The sequence below is a fragment of the Aythya fuligula genome, chromosome 10 (genome assembly GCF_009819795.1).
Source record: "Aythya fuligula isolate bAytFul2 chromosome 10, bAytFul2.pri, whole genome shotgun sequence".
In the NCBI taxonomy this organism is placed as follows: domain Eukaryota; kingdom Metazoa; phylum Chordata; class Aves; order Anseriformes; family Anatidae; genus Aythya; species Aythya fuligula.
In genome coordinates, this window is record NC_045568.1 from 1,596,200 (window position 1) to 1,619,638 (window position 23,439).

Consider the following 23,439-nt stretch of genomic DNA (forward strand, 5'->3'; position numbering starts at 1 on the left):
ATTTATATTTCAAGCTGTACCAGGACAATGAGAGCTTCACATCTGCAGAACCACGCAAGTGTGCATTCAGGAGGCAGTTTCTGGAGACTGCACGTACCAGATTACGTATATAACTCTGAAAATCTAAACAAATACATATTTCCTCATCTCCCAAACTTGATCAATATGAACTATTGCCCCTTCCTCAAAAATCCTCAAAAATGGATCTACCAAGTTCCAGTTTTCTACTTCTCATGCAGATTAGTACACAGGAGCTGAAAGAAGAAATTCTTTCTAACCGGGGGGGGGGGGGAAAGATGGATTTACAGAACTGTTTCGAAATGATTAGTCTTTACAATGACAGCATTCCTTAACTGTTAAAAATAAATGATTAAGTAGACAGTGAAGGATCTCAAGTTTTTCCTGGTTTCTCTCCAGTCTGTGGAAGAAAGGTTAAACACAAACTCTGTATGCATGTGAAAGAGCAAATAACTGGATTTGTCAGGTTTTGCCTCTTTTAATCCTCCTCCACCAGCCACAGAGTAGTTTTCTGCAGACTCAGCTAAACTGGATTTTAAGACATTTAAGAGTTAGATGAAGATTTGATCAATGTGCTTATCTCTGTGCTCTGTTTCAGTGAGGGCAGCAGAATACTCCTAACTCCCATTCCCCCTCCCACTGCATCCTGCCATGCAGGTAGTGAAGGCACACACTAAGCTAATTGCAGTTTTTCTCTTCATTCCCTTTGGGTACCAGCAATATGCCTGAGGACAGGCTGAGCACTCACACCAGCACTCTGTGACAGGAATGCAGTCAAAGGATGAGAGAAGCCTACCAGATGCCCAAATAAAAAAATTAAAAAATTAAAAAAAAAAAAAGAATATATATATTTTATTTATTTTAATCTCTTAGAATTCATTGCAGCAAAGAAACAATATGTGATCTAGTTGAACTGTGCTGGAATACACTTGCTAATGCTACATTTGATGAAGAAATTAATTTCTGCATATCAGGAAAAGCAATAATTAAATCCAAGGGCACTAAACAAGAAAATATTCATGTCTCTAAATATTCTTCAAATTATGATTATCGAGGGTTATGTGGTATGCTACAGAATACGCCACTGACTGTTAGAGCATTACCAACCACTTTTCATTTTCCAGTGTAATCTAAGTCACCAAAAAGTAAAGCTCTTAATGACTTCAGAACATAAATTTCTTCACCTACATATGAAGAACCAGTCAAACTGAGCAAAATTCAAATGATACCAAAAGTAACTAGCAACAATTACAGTTAAAATACTAAATGTGAATACAAAAATATTGCTGAAAACCTTTAATTTGTTGCCCACAACTAACAGAATTATAGCCCTCACTCTTTTATTCATTATGTCTTTATTCTGTCATTTGAAACTATTTATAGTGACACTGGGTTGATTCACCATAATTTCCTTCCACCCACAGCCATTTAATTTTTTTTTCCTCCAGTAATTTTATATATTTAATGTGTTTTTCATCAGTTAAAAAAAAAGTGTTTTACTGAATTAAAAAATTATAGATCAGAATAGCATCTATTGAGCAGCACAATTTTAAACAGTGCATGTTGATATTCATTTTCCTTCCCTTAAAATTCTGCAGATGCAAATTAGCTCAATGAGGGAAATGTGTGGATAGTGGGAACGTGTTTGTTATACAATTAGAAATAGTGAAGCTAGCAAAGTAATAAGCCTTGAAGTTTAAGACTTTTTCATCTTCTATTATATGACTCCAAAATACCATTTGCATCTCAAGAATGCCATTCCCAATCTAGCCTTGATCAAAACAATAGAAAATAAGAATGAAAATATAATGTAACAAAATCCACAATGAACACTGAAGAATGTGCATTTAAATCGTCTCAAAAAAAAGTTCAATAATTCACCTGGAATATTCCTCACTATTACCTCACTTGTTTCTTTAGGTACTTGGAAGCCGATATTTTAAGAAATTAATCTAGATACAAAAAGCACACTATGCAAGCATGCCCTGTCCTCAGCAAATGCTCTGCATTGACATGACAACATAAGATCAACAGCCTCATCCTCCTTTATTTAACAGGTTTTTACAAAAATTCCACACCATGCAGGAATGTAAACTGGAGATTACAATGCAACAATTCTTATTTCATAGATTATATATTAAGAGAAAACTGATACAAAACAACAGAAAGGTGCATGTTTGGCTTTTTTTTTTTCTTAGCTTGTTTTAGATTTAGTCCTTCATCAGGCTCCCATTTTCAATATAACACCTTATCATAATATTTTTTCTCGACCTCTCGTTTATTAAATTAACTTCCCCAAACATATTTCCTTAGTGCCTTTTCACTCCAGTATGCTTTCCAATCCTTTCTTATGACTGAGTTTTGTCTGACTTTCATCAGTGATACTTGAGTCTCATCCCTATACCCACTCATGACACTTGTAAGGATTTAACCACTAGCAGAAGAGATAACAGGCTCAACTGCAAACTGGGGCAAAAGCAGTCAAATATCCACTGAAGAATATAATGAAAAAAATACATTAAGAAAAAAAAATAATTAAAACCTGCCTAATTAATGAGCCTTTCTTATTAATGACACCTTTCCATCTCTTCAGTTGTATTTAATTTTCTGATATAACTCTTATGTATGAGTTCAGTAACATCATCTGGAAGCAGCAATATTAAAGCAAATGACTGGAATAAGTCTTAGAATGGAAAGATGTTTAATCAGTGGGTAGGAAATTGGTCTACTTAAGCATTTACCTTCAAAATCCACTTCTAAATGTCACCTTCAATCAAACAGAAAGCAAACACTACCTTCTCTGACCAATGTGTCTGATCAAACAGAGAAGCACTCACCATTAAGCAATGCGCCAGAAGTTACTTAAATACCAAAACCAGCCAAGAAAACAGTAAATTACTTGTGGGTAGTTTGTAAGTAATTACTACATTCATTCATTCAGTCAGTATGAATTCTTTACTTAGTTTTCATAAACAAATTATTCAGAGCTCTGCAAAGTATTCCCACAGAAAATGAAAATTCCTTTGTTCAGGAATTTTTGCTCTCAGCTTTAGGTTACTTGCCATGGACTCTGAGTTCATCCAACCAAGCTCATATTGCGCTTACCAACATATGTAATAGTTATTAACATGAATGTCTATATACATATACACACAGAGACACAAGCATATGTATATCTTTGCTGGGTTAAAAACTGTCTGGACAGACAGGCCCTGAGAGCAGTGGTGAACAGAGTGAAATCCAGCTAGTGACCAGACACCAGTGGTGTTCCCCAGGGGTCTGTGTTGGGGCCCAACCTCTTTAATATCTTTATTGATGATTTGGGTTAGGGAACTAACCCAATTTGGGTTAGCACACCCTCAGTAGGTTTGCAGATGACACCAAGTTGCGGGGGGGGGAAGTGTCAATCTGCCAGAGGGTAGGAAAGCCCTGCAGAAGGACCTTGCCAGGATGGGTCAATGGGTAGAGGCCAATGGGATGAGGTTCAACATGGCTAAGTGCCGGGTCCTGCACTTTGGCCACAACCACCCCATGAAACAGTACAGGCTTGGGGCGAGTGACTCAAAAGCTATGCAGAGGAAAAGGATCTAGGGGTTCTGGTTGATGCTTGCCTGAACATGAGCTGACAGTGTGCCCAGGTGGCCAAGAAGACCAACTGCATCCTGGCTTGTGTCAGGAATAGTGCAGCCAGCAGGGCGAGGGAGGTGATCTTCCCCTTGTACAATGTTCTGGTGAATCCACACCTTTGAATATTGTGTTCAGTTTTGGCCCCTCCCCTACAAGAAGGACATTGAGGCCCTGAAGCATATCCAGAGAAGGGCTACGAAGCTGGTGAAGGGCCTGAAACACAAGTCCTGTGGAGAGCAGCTGAGGGAACTGGGGTTGTTTAGTATGGAGAAAAGGAGGTTCAGGGAGACCTAATCGCTCTCTACAGCTACATGAAAGCAAGGTGTGGGGAGTTGGCGGTCAGCCTCTTCTCACAGATAACCAGTGATAGGACTAGAGGGAATGACCTCAAGTTGTGCCAGGGGATGCTTAGGTTGGAAATAAGGAGACATTTCTTCTCAGAAAGACCAGTCAGGCATTAGAATGGGTTGCTCAGTGGAGGTGGTGGCATCACCGCCCCTGGGGTGTTTAAGAAAGGTTGGACCTGGCTAAGGTCCATAGCTTAGTGGGTGACATTGATAGAAGGGTGATGGTTGGACCAGATGATCTTGGAGGTCGTTTCCCAACATTAATGATTCTATACGTTTAAAAATGAAAATCTATTAATTAGTCAGGATAACAGTTCACCAGTATTTACCTTTTGATATGTGGATGAAGTACATGTAGTTTAACATATTGCTTGCTTAATTCATGTATATGCACACACATACAAATCAATAATGAACTGCATCTATTCTGTATATTCTATATAACACATATTTGTATATTCTATATATTATATATAGAAACCTCAGCATGTATGCATGTGTAAAGGTACGTACTCACACATATATACACATTCATAAACTAAAATGTGCAAACAGACAGTATATGAATAAGCATGAACATTTCAAAGATAGTACATTTTTTTTATCTGTACATAGACAATATGACCCTAATAGTATCTGAAAACAGTTTGAAGGCTGGTGTAAAAATCATTGGTGAGGAAAATAAAAATCTACTTCTCCTCCTTGTAAATGTTTTTTAAATGTAAAAGCTGATATTCTACTCCTTGGAAGACCATTTCTCTACATATGGAATTTCATGATAAAAAGCTCTAAAGTCCCAGCTTTCTCTAGATAAACTCCACTGGCTTACTGATGCATGAATGCACAGAAATTGAATTACTGTACAACAGCAATACTTTTCACAGCCACAGTTATAATGAGAATCAGCTCCACAATGAACACCAGGTAGCTACAGTATAAAATGTTAATAAAAAAAAATATTTTATTTGCATTTTCCACTGCAGCAATGGTAGTTGCCTGAAAGAAAAATAATTCTTAACACTTTACTTGCCATCTTTCAGTGTCAATCTACTGAAAATAGAAATTTAACTACATAAAGTTTTAAGAATAGTTTTTAATATTCCCTAATAATTTCTCTTTCATACTGACTTCTTTCATTTCCCTCATTTTGTTTTTCTATGACGCCATTAACAGAAAAAATAAAAACAGCAAATGCATTGTTTTAATTCCACCTCTTTTCTGCCCTTAGATTTGTTACAGTAGTCATTTGTTACTGAGCACTGTCATCATGCCCTACTCCTTTCAGTTTCAAATGTGATTGGAGTCACTATAATGTCATGAGACCTCCTAAAAAAATTATGTTTTGTTTTGATTTTAAATCACAGATAACTTTAAATTAAGTCAGGTCAAGCCCATTTCCTGTAAGTGAAATCACTAAAAGTCCATGGAAATCAATTAACTAATATCACAAGTGACAGCAAACTATGCAAGGCTCTCAAAGTGATTATTTGGGTTTGGCTGTAAAATTAAAACCACTGCTGTACCATGCAGGAAACGAGTTGGTTGAGGGAGGTGATTGTCCCGCTCTACTTTGCACTGGTGCGGCCTCACCTTGAGTATTGTGTGCAGTTGTGGGCACCGCAGTACAAGAAGGACATTAAACTGTTGGAGAGTGTACAGAGGAGGGTGACAAAGATGGTGAAGAGCCTAGAGGGGAAGATGTATGAGGAGCAGCTGAGGGCACTGAGCCTGTTCAGCCTGGAGAAGAGGAGGCTGAGAAGGGACCTCATCGCGGTCGACAACATCCTCGTGAGGGGGAGTGGAGAGGCAGGTGACCTATTCTCTGTGAACACCAGTGATAGGACCCTCGGGAATGGTGTTAAACTGAGGCAGGGGAAGTTTAGGCTGGACATCAGGAAGAGGTTCTTCACCGAGAGGGTGGTTGCGCACTGGAACAGGCTCCCCAGGGACATAGTCACTGCACCAAGCCTGTCCGAATTTAAGAAGCAATTGGACTGTGCACTTAGTCACATGGTCTAAACTTTTGGGCAGACCTGTGCGGTGCCAGAAGTTGCATTTAATGATCCTTATGGGTCCCTTCCAACTCAGGATATTCTATGACTGTGAAACGTTTCCATTTATCCTACCTTAAATGTCTTAAATATTCTTCAAGATAAAGAGCTATAAACAAAATTAAGTATTAGTAACATTGAATCAAAACCACTCTTAATGGGTTTAACTCCAATTGTGTCAGAAATATTTCAAAACAATATCTGAAGCTGCCTGTCTGAAATTCCATCAAGTAGGGCAGTGTTAGGGAAGAAACAGTTAACAGGAATATCCTGAACTGCTATAAATCTAATGTAAATAATGAACTCTGGGAGTGGGGGGAGTTGCTTGCTAGGGTCTCCATCTGTAAGTAGATGACAAAAGGTTGTATAATTGGTTTAGCACTTTCAGTTTTCCATTTATTTTTATGTATCTGACAGCACAAAAATGGGACATTCTGTGATAGGATAATTGCATAGTGAAGGGTAATTCAAACAGGGGATGAATATGATAAAAATCATACCGAGCCAACTAATCACTATCAAAAGTGATGAGACAAAGATAAGAAAAAATCAGCCAGACTATAAATTGGGAGGAGGAAAAAGTTCAACAGTGATTAGTATCCTAGAACACATTAATGTGTTTGAAACACAAAGCAATCCCCCCCAAACCTGAAGACCTTTCCAAGCCGTCCTATTTCTATATTTCCAGGTCTTCTTATTGGCCTTTTCCACAAATTAAACATTTTGTATTACTGTGGCTCTCTCAATAGTTGTCAGATGATGTTAAATCTGCTAAAAGCTGAGAAAGTACATTGATTAAAACAATTTATCTAAAAAATATTTTATATTACACTATGGATTACGATCTACTTGTATCTAATTCAACCTGCACTTTAGAGTAACTATTTGGGCTAACGCAAACACATTTTTTGAGCACTTGGATTTCAACCTTCTCAATGGTTACCCTATATTTCTAGCGCTGGGGGATATTTTATAATTTGGTACTTCATTTGGTACTTATCCAAATATTACCACTACTTCATCTAAAATATTAATCTAACCTCTAGGTTTCAGTGCTCAGTACATTTCCATCAAAATTTAGGTCAAAATTCTACTATTTTAGAGGCAAGGTGAGTAACATTACTTTGTCTAAACATGGAGCAGAGGTCTCAGCTCCATATGAGCTTTCAAAGTCCTATCTCACCTCTCCAGATAAGAGAAAATGAGCTATAGTGTACCAAAGATGCAAGTTGGGCAAAACTTGTCAGGACAAAACTACTAAGCTCTATTGGCGATTTGAACTCTGGTGGGCTTTCAACTTACTACCAGAGCATGAAAGGTCTCCCGCTGCACCTCTAGCTATGGTCTGAACTGTCCAAGGTGCTCCACCTCATGAAATTATGCAAAATATAACTTTCCTGGAAGGCACACTATACAGATGAATTTTAAAAATAAAGCAGCCCTGTCCAAACGAAGCTTCTAACTTCTTTTCCAAAGATCTAAACTGTCCAAAGAAGGGTCTGGGTCTTAGGTTTTCAAAGCCCTTTCACACAACATTACATACATGCTTTAACTTGAGAGGGCTTACTTTTACACAGAACACAGTTGCCTACATTGGTCTGTGAAGCTTTGGGTTGTTTTTTTTCCTGTCCTTAGAGGAAAAACACCATATGTCTGAAGGGGCCAAACCAGCCCTGTACACAACCATTAGAAAACACCCGTTACAAAGCTGTAATTGAGATACCACTTCCCTAACACCAACCCACGCTTATGGAAAAGATGTTCTCTTGCCTTGCATGCAGCTTGCTGCTCACTTCTGGCTCTAAAAGGCTGCTGTTGCAAGATTGCTTTTTCACATTTTTATGTTCTCAGGGCAGTAGTTTTCTCTACTAAGGAAAAAGGAAAACAGTCCCACCAGAGTCAATGTACTTCTGCAGGCAATCTGCAGGCTTCTGGAAGCTGTTGCACATATCTTAAAGTGCAGTTTTTCTCTGAAAAACACACTTTTAAAATAGCACTGTGGGGTTCCATGTTTATTGTCTTTCTCTGCTTCCCTGCCAAGCGTGCTCAGTTTACAAGCTGAAATATGTTTTACTTTGCTGCCAACCAAGAAAATTCAACCTCTAAACTAGCACCAAATTCCTTCCTCCCTTTTGCACTGTAACAAAAAATAAAAGGCTGAATTGTATCTCCAGCTACACAAATGGAATCCCCTTCTTTGGGTGATGCCTTCTGCCCCACAGCTGAGACATAAACTCCACTGAGCAGACACACCTGACCTGCAGCACAGTAGATGTCAAATTGCATCACCACAGTGGACTATCAGTTTGTTGACATAGGTGATACAACAGAAAATACAGTTACAGTCACCTAAATTCCTAGCAAAGAATAATGTAAAATGTAAATTACAACAGCAAACTTGCTATTATTTAGAATACTTGTTACAACAAGCTCCTATTCAGTATCAAAGAACATAGAAGTCAGATTTTTTTTCATATTTTAAAGAAAATCTAATAAGAAAACAAAGCTGATACAGCTGAGCATAAAAGAAAGGTCAGAATGGAAATCCAAAAAAGACATTAAAACCTGCAAAGGTGCAGAAAGCACAATGTAGGTAATTAACTATCATTAATAAGTTGTCTTTAGAGTGATGTAGTACTTACCACAATTAAAGGAATTTTGTATTTAGTCCCAGCTAAATATTGTATATAATAAACATTTATATTTTTTATATTTAATTTTTATATATATTTAAAATATGTATATAATAAATATTGTGTATAATAAAAATTTGAATCTTTTTCTGGATCTGAACTAAAGGATAGCTTTTGATCTCAGAAGACTCTCCCCAATGCTATTTTTATGCTAGAGAGCAATGGAATTAAGTCTGGTTTGCTTTGGTTTGATATTGCAAACTCTAACATAAATGCACAACAATATATAGTTATGTTTGAGCAAATGCAAGCGATACCTTACAAATCTAAATGGGAAGCTGGTAGTCCAAACCTAACTACACATTCTTGAGTTTAACTACTGCCAGCATAAATAATTTACATCTATTCTCTAAAGAACTGATCCTAAAAATATTTCTGAACACTTTAGCATTTCCACTCCAGCTTTCAGAGCAAAGCCTAAGTTCTGTTCTTAGTTTTACATGAGAGAATGAAATAGTAGACTGATCTGCTGCTTACCCGTACAGCTTCAGATTTTTTGTGAAACATTTCTTCCATGTTCTTTGCTAACTTTTTCACAAGCTGAAGGCCATCAATTTCTTCTATTGCAACATCCTTCTCATATTCTTTGTATTTCTAGGGAGGAAAAAAGGACAAATTATTCAGAGAATCTGCTGAAATTTTGACAACTAATTATTAGTTTCATGTTACGCTGTTGCTGACATTCTCTATTTATTTGATGTTTATTTGCATGACAGAAGGTTGCTGTGTGCCAAGACACAGTCATAGCGATGAAACAACTGAGTTAGAACCAGAACTCTTCAGAAAATACAATAGAAATATTTATCTCGTGTGCCATAGGATGCAAGTGATTTTCCTTCACACCAGTTCAGTTGCTGCTCCCCACAACCAAACATCAGAAAATCGAAAGTTAAAAACCCTTATATTCTATCCAAAATCATTTTAAACCAAATATGCTTGCCAATCTACCATGCCTTAGCAACCTAGAATCCTCTTCCTTCTCAGCTGAAGTTCTTGCAGATATCTATTTCATGAGCTTTATACAATACTTAGATTATGAATACTTATAGTATAAGCATATCTAGATGTTCTTAACTTTCCATGCAAAGAAAACCTGACATAAACTACATAAATATGAGCCTTTATCTGAATGCAGGCATGAACATATAATTTGTATAATATGGATGAGCATTAATTTATGGTCGCTTTACGCAGTGTGAGTGACTCTCAGACTGAGCACTGAAAATGTATTCAAAACAATTTTGATCCCCTGGTTTCTGCACGTGAACTTTTTTTTTTTCCCCCTTATCAGTGTTTATAAATGATGCTTGTAAGAACATAATACACAAAAAAGCATAATACTCTTTCAAGCCAAACTTCAAAGCATTTAATACAGGGAGAATTCCTCCTTCCCATGTCATTCCACTATAGCTTGCACTCTAAGTGATGGCTTGCAGTCTAGCTATTGTTTGCTTATCTCTACTTAAAATGTGTTTGAGTTGTCATGAACTAATCATTGCTCATTACTCATTTCTGAACCCTTAACCTATTCACATAATCATACCTCCACGATACTGCAAGAAAGACGAAAAACACTTGGCTTCTCTCAGCTTTAGCCTACGTGCAAAAAAAAATCTTCCAAACCTCTAAAGCAGACCCTTAGTCCAGTCCACAGCACAACACTCAATAAAATGAGATGGTATTCTTAACAAAATTCGTCGATAAAATTTGCCTGTCTCTGAGTTGTATACAACACCACAGAGGGAAGAACAAGGACATCAAAAACAATGACTCAAACCACCTGAATGATCATTTCAGTGATCAAAACAATAATAAGTCAGGACCAGTCATGTCCTGGCTGGTGACAGAAGAAAGAAATCTACTGTGAGTGAATACCTACACTTATTGTACCCATTTCTTCCAACAAAAATGATATTTAAGACACGGTGACACTTCGGACTTGTTTTAATAGTATACTTCTCTGTAAAAACTTGTGCAAATGTCCTAGTAAGCAAATAATATTTGATAAAATATCATTTGCTGACAAGACATTTCATAAGAAGGTTAAAGTACAAAGGTGTCGGTAAATATTTAGAACATTGAATTCTGGATATACTGTAATTTTCTCATTTCAATAATTTACTTGTATACTATTTCCTATTATGAGACTATTTTATCTGAAATGTTAATAGTAGTCTAGCAATCTTTAAGAAGCCTCAAACACGCCACCTGCATTTTTCTTGGTGGGGGAAAGTAGGAGAGATTGTTCCCTGCCCCCCACCCCCCCCTTGGTCTGCTTTTAAACATTTTGATTTCAACTCTGCAAGTTCATTTCTGCCACTACTAAACTCCTGCTCAAGTTCTGCTATTCACTCTGAGAGAATTAATTTAGGATAGCACAATGATTCATCTAAAACAGAATTGTTGGTTCTTTTCTTGTTGTTGTTGTTGTATTTTGCTTTTTGGGTTTTTTTTTGGGGGGGATTTATTGAAGAAAATACAAGAACATAGTGGGTAAATGTTATTGTAACAAATACTAACTGTAGTAAAATGCACTTGATTAACAGTAAATGGAAAACATTCCCAGTTAATTAATGATGTCAAAGCCTGCTTATGTCCCACTGGATTTGAAGCTTTGGAGAATTTAAAACAAATAAAAAATGCACTGCCATGTACAATTATCATATTTATTATGTCAACAGACCAAGTACAAATTTGACTCACTTATTTCAAGCTGCGCAGATCATGTTCAGCCTGTCAGCTTCTGATAAAAACTGTTTCCTTCAGAGTTGACTTTAAAGTTCTTAGAAAGTATTCCAAAATCCATCCCGTCAAGAGTCTGTTTTCAGGTCATCAGATTTATTGATTTAAACTTTTCCATTAAGTGAAGAAAACCATACTCTTCACTGCATTTGTCTTAATACTGCATGTTACAGTGGAAACCAACATTTTCCAGCAACACAGAATTACACCACAGTCTATTAGTTTACTGTTAGACAATATTTAAAAGCCACACTTGTCAATTTTGAAAAACTGGTGCCTTTGGAAATTAATAATTAATTTGCTTCAAAATATGTGGGTATAATTTATCAATTGATAATTTAGGATTTTATAATTATACTACTACTTAGAATATTCATTCATTTTTCCCCTAAATTAAAAGTCAAAGGTCCAAAATAAAAAATATAAACATAATCTTTTTCCTCTAATATATAAGTTCTAATAAAGAAGACCACACATCTTGCATGGCACATGCCCTGCCAACTGCTGGAAACCTTCAAGAACATTTGCAACAAACTAGAGGTATGTACTTGATCTGCAAGACCTTGACAATCAAGGCATTTACTTAATACCTATTTTATATTCAGAATTTCATTGCCATAATAATACTTCTGTTACTTATTCAGCCCTCAGTGGAAGGTTGCAAAAGAGAAGAAATAACATGGCTGGAAAGAACAGCAGCTGGTTTTAGTGTTCTTGTGCTCTAGTGATCGTGTGTGGAGAGAAGAGGTGCCAGCTTAGTCTATGCATCTCTCAGCGAGTGTGCAGGAGGCTGGGAAATTTGATTCAATCTCAAAAATGGTTGATTCTACAGTACCTATTAAAAAAAGAAATCTGAATCACAGTAGATATGAACACACACAAAATATAACTGCAAAAGGTGTCATTAATAACAGATTCTCTTCCTTCCACCACAAAGGTGGTCTGACATATAGGCTCTCATCATTCTCCTGTAACTACATTTTACAAAATAAATTCTTTTTTAATTTAAAAAAATAGCTAAAACAATACAAAGTTCATTCAAAATTTGTAATAAGTTTTAAAATAAATTTGTTTTATTTTAATGTCATCTTGACAAAACAGGACTGTGACAGTAAGGCTGCAATTAAACAAAATGCTATCACCAGCAGCAGTGGAAGAACCTGTTTTCTGGGCTGTCCTTTATATTGCACAGTTGCAGACTATCTTGTAATACTGCTACTCTTAATAGTACTTCTAAGCAATGCAATGCTTTAAATCAGCCATTTCCTCTGTCCTGTAAATATATATATATATATAGTGTGAAGTTGGTGGAAAAAGCATTTAAAAAAATGTAACCCTCCATGTTTTTCAATATTCTATCATTTGATTTCAATAATAGATATGAAAAAATTCACATCAACTTTTCTAGCACACAATGATACATTTCTACTATTACTAAAAGGAGATAAAACAACATCAACTTTTCTGTAAATAATTGATTTGCAAGACAAAAATGTATGAAAAGTTAGTAACAGTTGGACATTTCTTTTGATAAGTGGTTTTCCAATTTTCTAGAAGATTGAGCATATACAACTAAGCAAATTCTGATTTGTTTCGTTCTGTTAGCAAAATCAGCATTTGTTAAGAAATTCTCCACAGAGACAGGAACATTTATCATTTGACAAAACAGACAAAAAATAGATTATTTCTGCAGCATCTATTTTGCCAGATCATTTCACATAGGCACCAGGCAAAGACAAACAGTACTTCACTGTCAGAAATTTTAATGCTTTTCATGGATTTACTTGCGTCCCACCCCACAGAGTAAATGATCATGTAGGAGTAATATACCACAAAGGAGCCTACGCAAAACTCCAGTCTGAAGCATCTATTGCAATCCAAGCATTGGGCAATTAACATCAACAAGCACCCAAAAAAATAATTAACACACAACATGTAGCTTGAATGAAGAAGGAGGAAAAGAAATATCCTCTTGAAATAAGACAACTTCATAAAGATGCCATATAGAGATACCTTAAAGGAAACTGTAGCGAGGTGGGGTGGGGATTGGTCTATTCTCCCACATGCCTGGTAACAGCATGCTAAAGTTGCACCAGGGGAGGTTTAGGTTGGATATTAGGAAGAACTTCTTTATTGAAAGGGTTGTTAGGCATTGGAATGGGCTGCCCAGGGAAGTGGTTCATTCGCCATCCCTGGAGGTCTTTAAAAGACGTTTAGATGTAGAGCTTAGTGATATGGTTTAGTGGAGGACTTGTTAGTGTTAGGTCAGAGGTTGGACTAGGTGATCTTGGAGGTCTCTTCCAACCTAGATGATTCTGTGATTCTATGTCAGCTACAGTCTGATTTATTTATTTTTTTTTCTCCAAGGACAAATGTGGTGTTTGTGTTTCTATTTGTATTTTGTATCTACTTCTATCAGCATTTTATCAAAATCCAGATACTATGTTGTATACCAAAACATTTCACGTTGCTTACAAGTGTGTAAACAGTTCTCAGCATCACTCTTTCAGCAAATCTGTGGGTGCTGTGCACACAGACAGAACACTGCAGCCATTTATGATAAAGATTCCACCCACTCCCAGTCATCTTCCAAAGCAGATAATATCACTACCATCCTGATCAAAGAAGTGCATTTACCAAAAGCAATTTTGTAATAGTCCTTTAAAACCAATCTGTCAGTTTGTGGTGCATATTTAGAAATCGATATAAGCCTCTGAGGTGTCATCATAGTTACTTCTTGCATATTTGTACATACTTCACAAATGTTGCTATTTGAGATAGTTTCTCACATACGTGACATTTATGTGTGCTTTATAATGTGCTTTATAATTATAATTACTTTATAATGAAAATGCAGCATGTAAATAAAAGTTCACATATCCATTTCAATCTATCCATTGTTTCCATACAAAAAAAAAAAAAAAAAAAAAAGGTATACATGTATTTACTCCGTGCCATTTAGGAAAAGACACCACACAATTGGAAAATACTTTCAGACGTTTGGGTATCAATATTTCAAGTATAAAATGAGATTACAGAAACATACACATAAAGTTCACATTGATTTTTGATGCCTTTCTCATAAAATAATTTTTCGATTGTATGCTATTAGCACTACTGAACAAAATTTAAAACAAATGTATTTATTCAAGGTGCTTTAAAACACCTACTCATTCTTTACTTATTTTGTTTTCAGTTATAAAACCTCAACCCCACAATTTGTAGAACAAACCGACAATGTATCTGCATTAGGTGCTGCCTTACACCATTAGTAGTTCTGTTGAAAATAAAGGATATATGCACAGAGCAAGGCTTGCTACTATTAAAAACATGGCTCTGAGCTTTTGAACCAAAGATAAAAATGTAGATTGTTCTTGATGTGGAAATCCTATCACAGCATTTTACAAGACAATATCATTTTAAAGCATGCTCAAATCGATGGGACACAAACTGGGAAAGTCTGAATCCTAGGCTCTTGTGGTGCTCTAACATGCTAGCACACATCCCTTCTACACACAAGATAGGAGAGCAATTTCCAGCAGATGATTTAAAAATATACTGCAAAGACTCTAAATGCTTCATTACAAGTGAGGGGTCGCTCATTAAATATGCACTGTTGCAGTAAACCTGAATTTGAAGCCAAAGAAAATGAAGTCTCCAGTATCGCATGCGAGTGGGAATCAGAGCTTTTCCACTGAGCAGGAGGGTATTCAGATGGCACAACCACAGCAGACATCAGCTACAGATGGTGCACTTCTCTGATAGACTCATCTGTGAAACTGTCCTTAGTAAAAGATTTTATATTCTCCATTATCGCATTGCCCCTATGGTGGTGTGCTTGTTGTTTTAAACAAGAACATCACTGTTATGTTATTTGTTCCTCCTTACTCTAAAACAAATTTGGTGGAGCAAGTTTTAATGCCTCAACAAAATACAGAGCATTAGAGCTGTTTTGTGGCCAATGGCTGGAAAGCATTTATAAAGAAAAATACTTCAGTTAAGAGCTGGTATAAAATTCATCATCCACAGATCTCCAAAGATTTTATAAAGTGAGCATCTAAGAATCTGAATTCTGTACATGAGGATACTGAGATATAGATAAATTCAGTGACAAGCCCGATGCCACACAACAATTCATAACTACAAAAAGAACAAAATCTCTTGGTTACTCTTCCAGTGCCCTGCCCAATAGACCACAAATAACTCCGTTAACTTCAGCTTGATCTGTATAGAAAAATGAGTCACAATGGTATATTTCTCCTCACCTTGACATTAAAGAACAACTCGATAATTGGAAGTTTGTGTTACACCACATTACACACTCCTATTAACCTTTACTGAACCTCTTTGTGTTGATGAAATCCATCAGCAATGACCAGTGTGATGGAACATTCATTTTCTTTTCTGTGGGGAAATTTTTATTCTTCATCAAATGACTCCAAGGAGCTCTACACTAGCCTGTCACATTTGACTCTTGCCACATACTGGCATCTGAGCAACTCCTGTTGCCTGAAACTCCAGTTTAGTTGCTTCATAAAATCATGTATGCTGAAATGCAAAATACTGAAACATTTGTTGCATACTATTTTATCATGATTATAGTAAACCAGGTACAGCTTTGTAGAGCTAGAGATCAACTAACCTGGTAGATACATTAACATCAGAAGACTTGACAAGGATAGTTACTGCTTTCCTTGCAAACTCAATTGCACACAATATAGGTAACTTACGGTCATCACAAGGACACCATAACACCAGAATATGTAATCTTTACAAAGTTATTTAATTCTGACCTATTTCTACTTAATTGTTACATGCAAGTGCTACTAAACCAAATCAATTAAATCACTAAGCTGAATAGTAATTAAAAGCAACAACAAAAAACCAGTTCCTGATTTAGCAACATTACTCTGCTGTGTCTGTTCATACAAGACATCTCAAACCTCTGGACAACTAGATACAGATAGGTAAACCACAAACAACAGTAAGGAGAAGAGCCTTGAATATATAACTGGTCATAACAAGCTAGTAGGGAAAGATACAAGATACTCTACAAGGTTTGCAAATAAAATAAAAAAGCAGCAGTCATATTGGTGAAGCATGAAAAACAGTATTCACTAATAAATGATAAAGTTAACAGCTTCAAATGCTTTATCTCAGAATAATTCAATATCTCAATTTGTACTTAAAGTAGTTAATAAGCCTCCACTGAAACAAGCATCATGAAAGACAGGTGATCCAAATAACCTAGACAAGCAATCCATTTAGGGGAGACAATTCAAAGCAGTCAAACAGAGGTCAAGAATGTGCTCCTTTCTTTTCCTCAAACAGCGCTACTTTGGGTCAGGGCCAAGCAGAGTAACACAAAATGTTTGAGGATATTTGCCTTGCTGCTGCCTCCAGCATCCAGTGGCAGAGGCCAACTAGAGGGACTTTGGGCTCTTTTGCAAAAATACTCACCATCTTTCCCAACCATAAACTCAATCACACAGAAAAATGGTTGAAACTTTATGTTACTGTTTTATAGATTCTTTTAGACATCTGAAACATCTTCAGAGGCCAGCAGGACTATATTAAGAGCCCTGTATTAAGAGCCAGCTAACCAAGATCATTAAAAACTGCTTTAGATATATATTTTACAGAAGTTATTCATATAATTATACATACCTTCCTTCTATTTTACAAGAGAATGTAAAGTCATTATCTAACCCAAAAATAGAACATTTTGGGACTGTCCTGGAGGCACCTTTTTCTATAAAGATGTACTTGATACTCTTAAAAACCTGCTACAGTGTTTCATATGAATTACTTAAAACAATGACCTAAAGAAGCATACGTATAATCTGCAGAACCACAGCATGACCCAGATGGCACGTTCATCCAAGGCAAAGCCATCACTATGTTTTCATGTGACAGCAAGTATATTAGGAGCATGTACATCTATCCTGCTCCTCACAAAAGTCCGAAGAAATGCGAGAATGCAGTCCTTTCATCTTTGTCAGTTATTCTGAGCCACTGAAGATTCAGAAGTAGGGAACCTGACAACTTACAATTTACATCAATTTCTCAACTTGGATGACATACTGCAACATTGCTTTTTTTTAACATCAAACTGCATAGGTCTCTGAAAACCTTTATGGTTACTGGAAACAAGGACAACCAAAGAGATAGCTTGCTTTGTGCTGAAAGGTCACAAGATACATCTACAAGCTAATTCTTTCCATCAGCCTTTCTTTATAACATCTTTCTCATTACACTTTGTTTTATCACTATGTCTGTCTATCTTCGTCCCTCCTTACTGTTACATTTTGAGAGATCTATGTCTGCCTTATCCCTAGGCATTGCTCTGGGATTCGGTATTCCCCCTTTTTTTTTTTATTAGACACTGCCTATTTTCCATCCCAAAAAATCAAGTTAGACAACCATCTCCCCACCTTCCATTGTTGTCCCTAAATGAGTAACAAAACAAAATCAGCAGAGAAGAGACAAAAAGGAGTAAAGAGAGAAAGACTGAATAGCATTCTGAAGACAAACATTTGCTTAACAACATTCACATCGCATTACAAGATCTAAAGACAGTGCTCATTTAAAATAGCTGTTCCTCAGAAAAAGCAACATGTATTTTCATCTCCTCGTGAAACAAACTCTGGTCATAATTTGCTACATTCTCTATAACTAACATTCATCTGTTTAGATAATACTTCTAAACCTTATCCATTAGGTGCGTGTGTCAATCTGCTCTTTGACCAAATTTAACATAATTAAATTTGAATCAAACCCATCTCAAGTTAAGGTCTAAGGCACATTGTTTTATTTACACAGGTTTCTAAATACAGTTAGTTCTTACATAAATAAATATGGAGATCTTATTCAGGTGTTATTTTTTTTCCTGGATCCTAAGTAACTAGAACATGTTTTTGTAATTTAGGAATTAATTTAATTAGTGAGTTCATCTTGCCAAAAAAATAAAGTGTTATATATAGTGTCACAATAGATTGTCGACATAATGTATAGAAATAAACTATCTAACTTGAGTGCATAATAGAATGCATAAACCAACACATTTATCAGAAAACATATTAAACTTTTGTACTAAGAAGTACCCAGCAAGAGCTCTATGTTGCTTGTCTACAAACCAGTCTTAATGATAATCTGTCTGTGAATCAAGATGCTTCAATCTGCATTGCAGGGAATAAAAGCCATGAATAACAGCCAAATCAATACTATCAAGTCATAAAGAATACAGTGTGCTCTCTTTCAGGCTAATGATAATTAATTTACTTTTTCTCCCTTCACACATGAGAGAAACCTAGAAGAAGAACACTTTAATCACACAGAAGTTGCTACTTAGAAAACAAACACATACGGGTATCTCCTGTACTTAAAAAATATCATGTTACTTGCACATGTCTACAGAAATCAGCTTGTGTTGTAGGAACACATGCATATACTGACTGATGTTTTGCAGTACAACCATTTGAATGCTTGCTTCTTAAACAAAATATTTTGTTCTAGTTAGAATGCTCATTAGTATAAGCAGCTAACGTCTAACATCACCTTTCTGCAACAAATATTCTTCGGGAGAATAAATGTATAGAAATACTTTAAACTTCATATTTTATTACACTACAATGGAAAACCTTAGTGAAAAATTAAATTCACTTATTTTGAGATTTCACTAATCTGATTCAACTCCACTGTTTAATGAAATGATGACTACTTTGCATTAAGAAAACAAAACAAAACAAAACAAAACAAAAAAACAGGCTTAGAGGCTTAGGTGATCAGCATCTAGTGGTGGGATCCACTTCTTATGAAGTAGAAGTAAGACTGGCCCTAGACCAGCAAGCCTCAACAAGAGAAACCAAGAGTTCCTCCCAGTTCTCTGGCTTTACACATGTTGTTTTCTGAACAACAGAATTTATCACTCACTGTTTCGGGATTCTATTAAGTACTATTTTTGCACAAGTTAAACTTTAAATTTAATTTGCTACAATTAATGTCTTCATAAAGACACATTTCCATTTTCTCCACAATAATATTCAACAACCTGCCATCAGCAGACTGCTACTATTTCATTGTTTAATAAAAATACACAATTTCCACAATTTGCTAAACCTCAGAACAGGAAAACCACCTGAATTTCAGGAAACAGCTAGTCAATCTATTGATAAATTCCTCTCTGCTCACCACAAAGCACTGACCTTCTTGGTGACTGCATTCAGGCCTCTAAGGCAACAGTAATCAACATATGCTCAAGTTAAAATCACAAGCGGTCCTATTGAGGCATGTAGATAACTTTAAGTGCATGACTTGTTCTGTGTGTGATTTAGGGTCCCAGTGGTCATATCTATCAACATAACCTTATGTAATTTCGCTAAACTAATATCAGGCTCAAAAATGCTAACTTCTGAGACTGAGCTTGACCTTTGGTTGTTTACCAGCAACTGTGCAAAAGATTCATAATGGAAGCTCAAGTCTTCATCTCCTGAGCTCTCTAAAGCAGCTTTACCATGAAAGAACATAATGCACTTAGCCAAGGGCAGAACACTCTCTTAATTTCCAACCCCAGATTTTGTCATTATAACCTATTGAAAAAGTAAAATATTTAGGTTCTTGTCAAACTATGTTCTGCAACATAAATATCCCAAATTTACTTGCAGGTTTATTCCTTTTACAAAAACACAGCTTGCCCCTTATTGTTACAAACATACAAAAATGGTGTGCATCAATAAAATATAATAGTGGCAACCGGACACTGTTTGCATTTGGAGGTACAGCAGACCATGTGCTGTGCTCACAGGACTGCCAGAGGCATACATCTGTTTGTGCAGTTCTAGTTCAGTAGTTTAAGGAATCACCTCATTACAGAACTGCCATGTATGAGTAAATTTGTGGAGCTTGCCCTCCTCAGTCAGACAGTTCTAACCTCCTCGCAAACCACAGTGGCAGCACAGAGATGAAGTGTTAAGCTTATCAGGCCTCATCTGTACCATCACCTACTTAGTTAAACCCAGGCCATCCATTTCTCTGTCATTTCTTTGTTCCTGAGGTGCCTGAATGTATAATAGCCAATAGCAAAAGATATAAGACATCTTTAAGACTTCAAAAGAACAGCACCTACATTTTTTTCCCAATGCAGACTGAAAACAATTCACTAGTACCATTTTAACCATGGCATTCACTACCTGCATCTTTTCTTGCTCTAGATTCCACCTCATACTGTCACTATGTATCATCTGCTACAATAAAACTACCCAAAAATAATTAATTAATAAATTAATTAACTTTCAGTATTTGCACTGAAATTCTTAACTCTGGAAAAGCCTGTATTAGTGTAACAATATTATGGTTGGGAAGGGTTCTTCTGGTTATTGAAAATATTATAGCACAATAAAGACAACTTTGGACTCACCACTCCCTTTGAGTATCACTAAAATAATCGGAGAGCTCTGTTTTAGTCAAAAAATAAGGATTGTTCTTCAGTGGCCCTTAAAAAAAAAGGGACATTAAAAAGAAGGCTGCCTTTAATTTATTCAAAATAAAGTTCCCTGTTTCCCCATTTCTTTTTAGCAATACAACTCTACTCTCTAGAAGATGATACCTCATGGATTTTAATTTCAGGAATAAGATGCAGAACTATACATCCAAGTAACTGCACCTGTATCCCCAGCTGACAGAGTCTTTTCTTCTCTCCTCCAATTACAGTAGAAGGATGGGACCAGTTTGATTAGTCTAGTCACTATAACCTCCCCACCGTGTTTCCATCTGGTATAAAAATGTCTTCTAGATTACTGGTACAGGTGCACAAGTGCTATTAAGAGATGCACAGTAGGAGGCACTGATGCTACTCCAGCCCCAATGTCATTGATAGCTATAACCATGAACAGGGAAAAGAGCTATCACAGCTCCATTTGGTCTTGGACCTTCTGGAAACATACAAGTTGCTTCTCCCCACACAACCCCATACAAACAACATTTTGGTTCCCCTGCAGCAGCATTCTGATCAGTTTATGTACAAACTACAGCAGAAGTCACATAAAGGGCTTTGGGAAGGGGAAAAAGATCTTTTGCAGGACCAGTACAAATCTGCATGCAACACTTCACTAATTCATCAGTTCATCAACAGCACCTGTAGGGAATCCTGAGCATTTTCTATGCCATAGAAGTATCGATGGTGTCATCTTATGTCTCTAACACACACTAAGAAGGACTATGCTGAAAGATGCTTTCGTTGAAATGGGAAAGTTTGCTAGCAAAGGAACAGAACGCACCACTATTAATAATCAATTTGCCTTTGGTTCATTCTTAATTTTTTTCCTGTTCCAACTGAAGATTAAGAGTCAAACCACAAGAACACTGACAATCGCGTCATCATTAGCTTCTTGCAAGCCAGAAAAATAAAATTATGCATTTATGGGAGGAAAAGAGAGAGGGAGCATTTATTGCAGTAAATTAGATAATTTTGCAATCACAGCTTACATCCAAGAAAAAGTCAAAGGGCAAACATGAAAATATTCCATTCACTTCATCTCATTTACATCCTTGGTTCAAATTAAGAGGTTTTGGTGATAGACTCAGAGGAGATGTGGCAGATGGAAGCTCTCATTTTAACAAATTAAAAGCCTTATAGACAGACAAAAGAAGCATTTGCTAAATGGCAACTGGGGAAAAAAAAAAAAAAAAAAAAAAAAACACACCTAAGCACTGCGGCAGTCTTCCCAGCACTGCAGTAGTCTTCTGATAGAATTACTTTAAATTCTATCTTTGTTTCCTCATTCAAGAAATAAATTAATATTGTCTTACAGGGATAGTTTGATGCTGAAATTACTATCATTCCTTGTGTAGAAAAGATGTATAAACATTTAAAAGATATTATTCATCCACTTGCTAAAATATTTACAAATATTTGAAGATATTTCAATTTAAGATCTTCTGAAGCAGTTTAAGAGGAGCAGGTATTAGCACACATTATAGAACAATCTGAATATGAATGAATAAATATCCAAAAGTGCAGTTAAATTTATTTCTGTCTCAGTAGGATGTTGTAATAGTATGACAAACAGTCCAGATCTTTGAAACTGTGTCTGAAAATCAAGTCTCCTTGAGAATACTTTGGTAGTTAAATTAGCTTTTTCCTTAACAGTACACACAGTAGGTATACAATATTTGAGACTAATTTAAGATTTCGATTTCTCTCCCAATCAATTTTAGCAGGAATGTTTAGACTCTTAATTACTTATTGGTCTTGTGGTTACCAGCCCTACCTGTCACCAAATTGCCAAAAACCAAAAAACAAATAAACAAACAAACAAAAAAAACATATTATTCCAAGTTTAGTTTCACAATTTCTGTTTGAAGAAGTTACCATTTTGCTCTGTAATAAAGCATCTTCTAGACAGATAGCATATCCTTATGCTTCACTTTTTGTCTGTCTATAAGGCTTTTAATTTGTTAAAATGAGAGCTACAATATAAATCAAGTCTGATGTCCACTGTCCCTCTACAGAGGCTTTCAATTTTATAACACTGAACTGTCACATTATTATTTTTTTCAGACTTCAGCTTTAATCTTACATACAAACACTGCAAAATAACAAATATATAAAAGCTATGCTTTGTAGTTCAAATATTGCTGGGAAAAACACGATCTATCAAGTTTCAAGAAGTATCTACAGTGAGTAATCATTTTAGATCAGTAATAATAGGGAGTAGAGGAAAGGAAATCTCACAGACAATACAAAAAGTCTTACTAGTTAAGCTTAAAGACATGTTAAAGAATCAGTTATTTTACCAATAAATACAACTTAGTATTCAGACTTTGCAGAATCTGTTTTTAAATTCCTTCTTATTTGAGAGTAACGATGGAAAATTTAAGTCAAAGGGACTTGGGTTTTGCAGTAAAATTAGAACAAGTGAAATCTGCAGTTATAATAAAGGCTATATTCTTAGAGAAAGAATG

General features: G+C 36.0%; 1 protein-coding gene across 8 annotated transcripts in view; it reads right to left on the reverse strand.

Moving 5' to 3' along the window:
• CACNA2D3 (calcium voltage-gated channel auxiliary subunit alpha2delta 3) overlaps positions 1-23,439 on the reverse strand; it is a 518,406-nt gene that overhangs the window by 360,734 nt on the left and 134,233 nt on the right. For all 8 annotated transcript variants that reach the window (XM_032193911.1, XM_032193905.1, XM_032193903.1 and 5 more), the window contains one exon: positions 9,214-9,330. In XM_032193911.1, coding sequence (XP_032049802.1) covers positions 9,214-9,252 — 39 coding nt within the window. In that variant the 5' untranslated portion in view covers positions 9,253-9,330. The remainder of the gene's footprint in view (positions 1-9,213; positions 9,331-23,439) is intronic.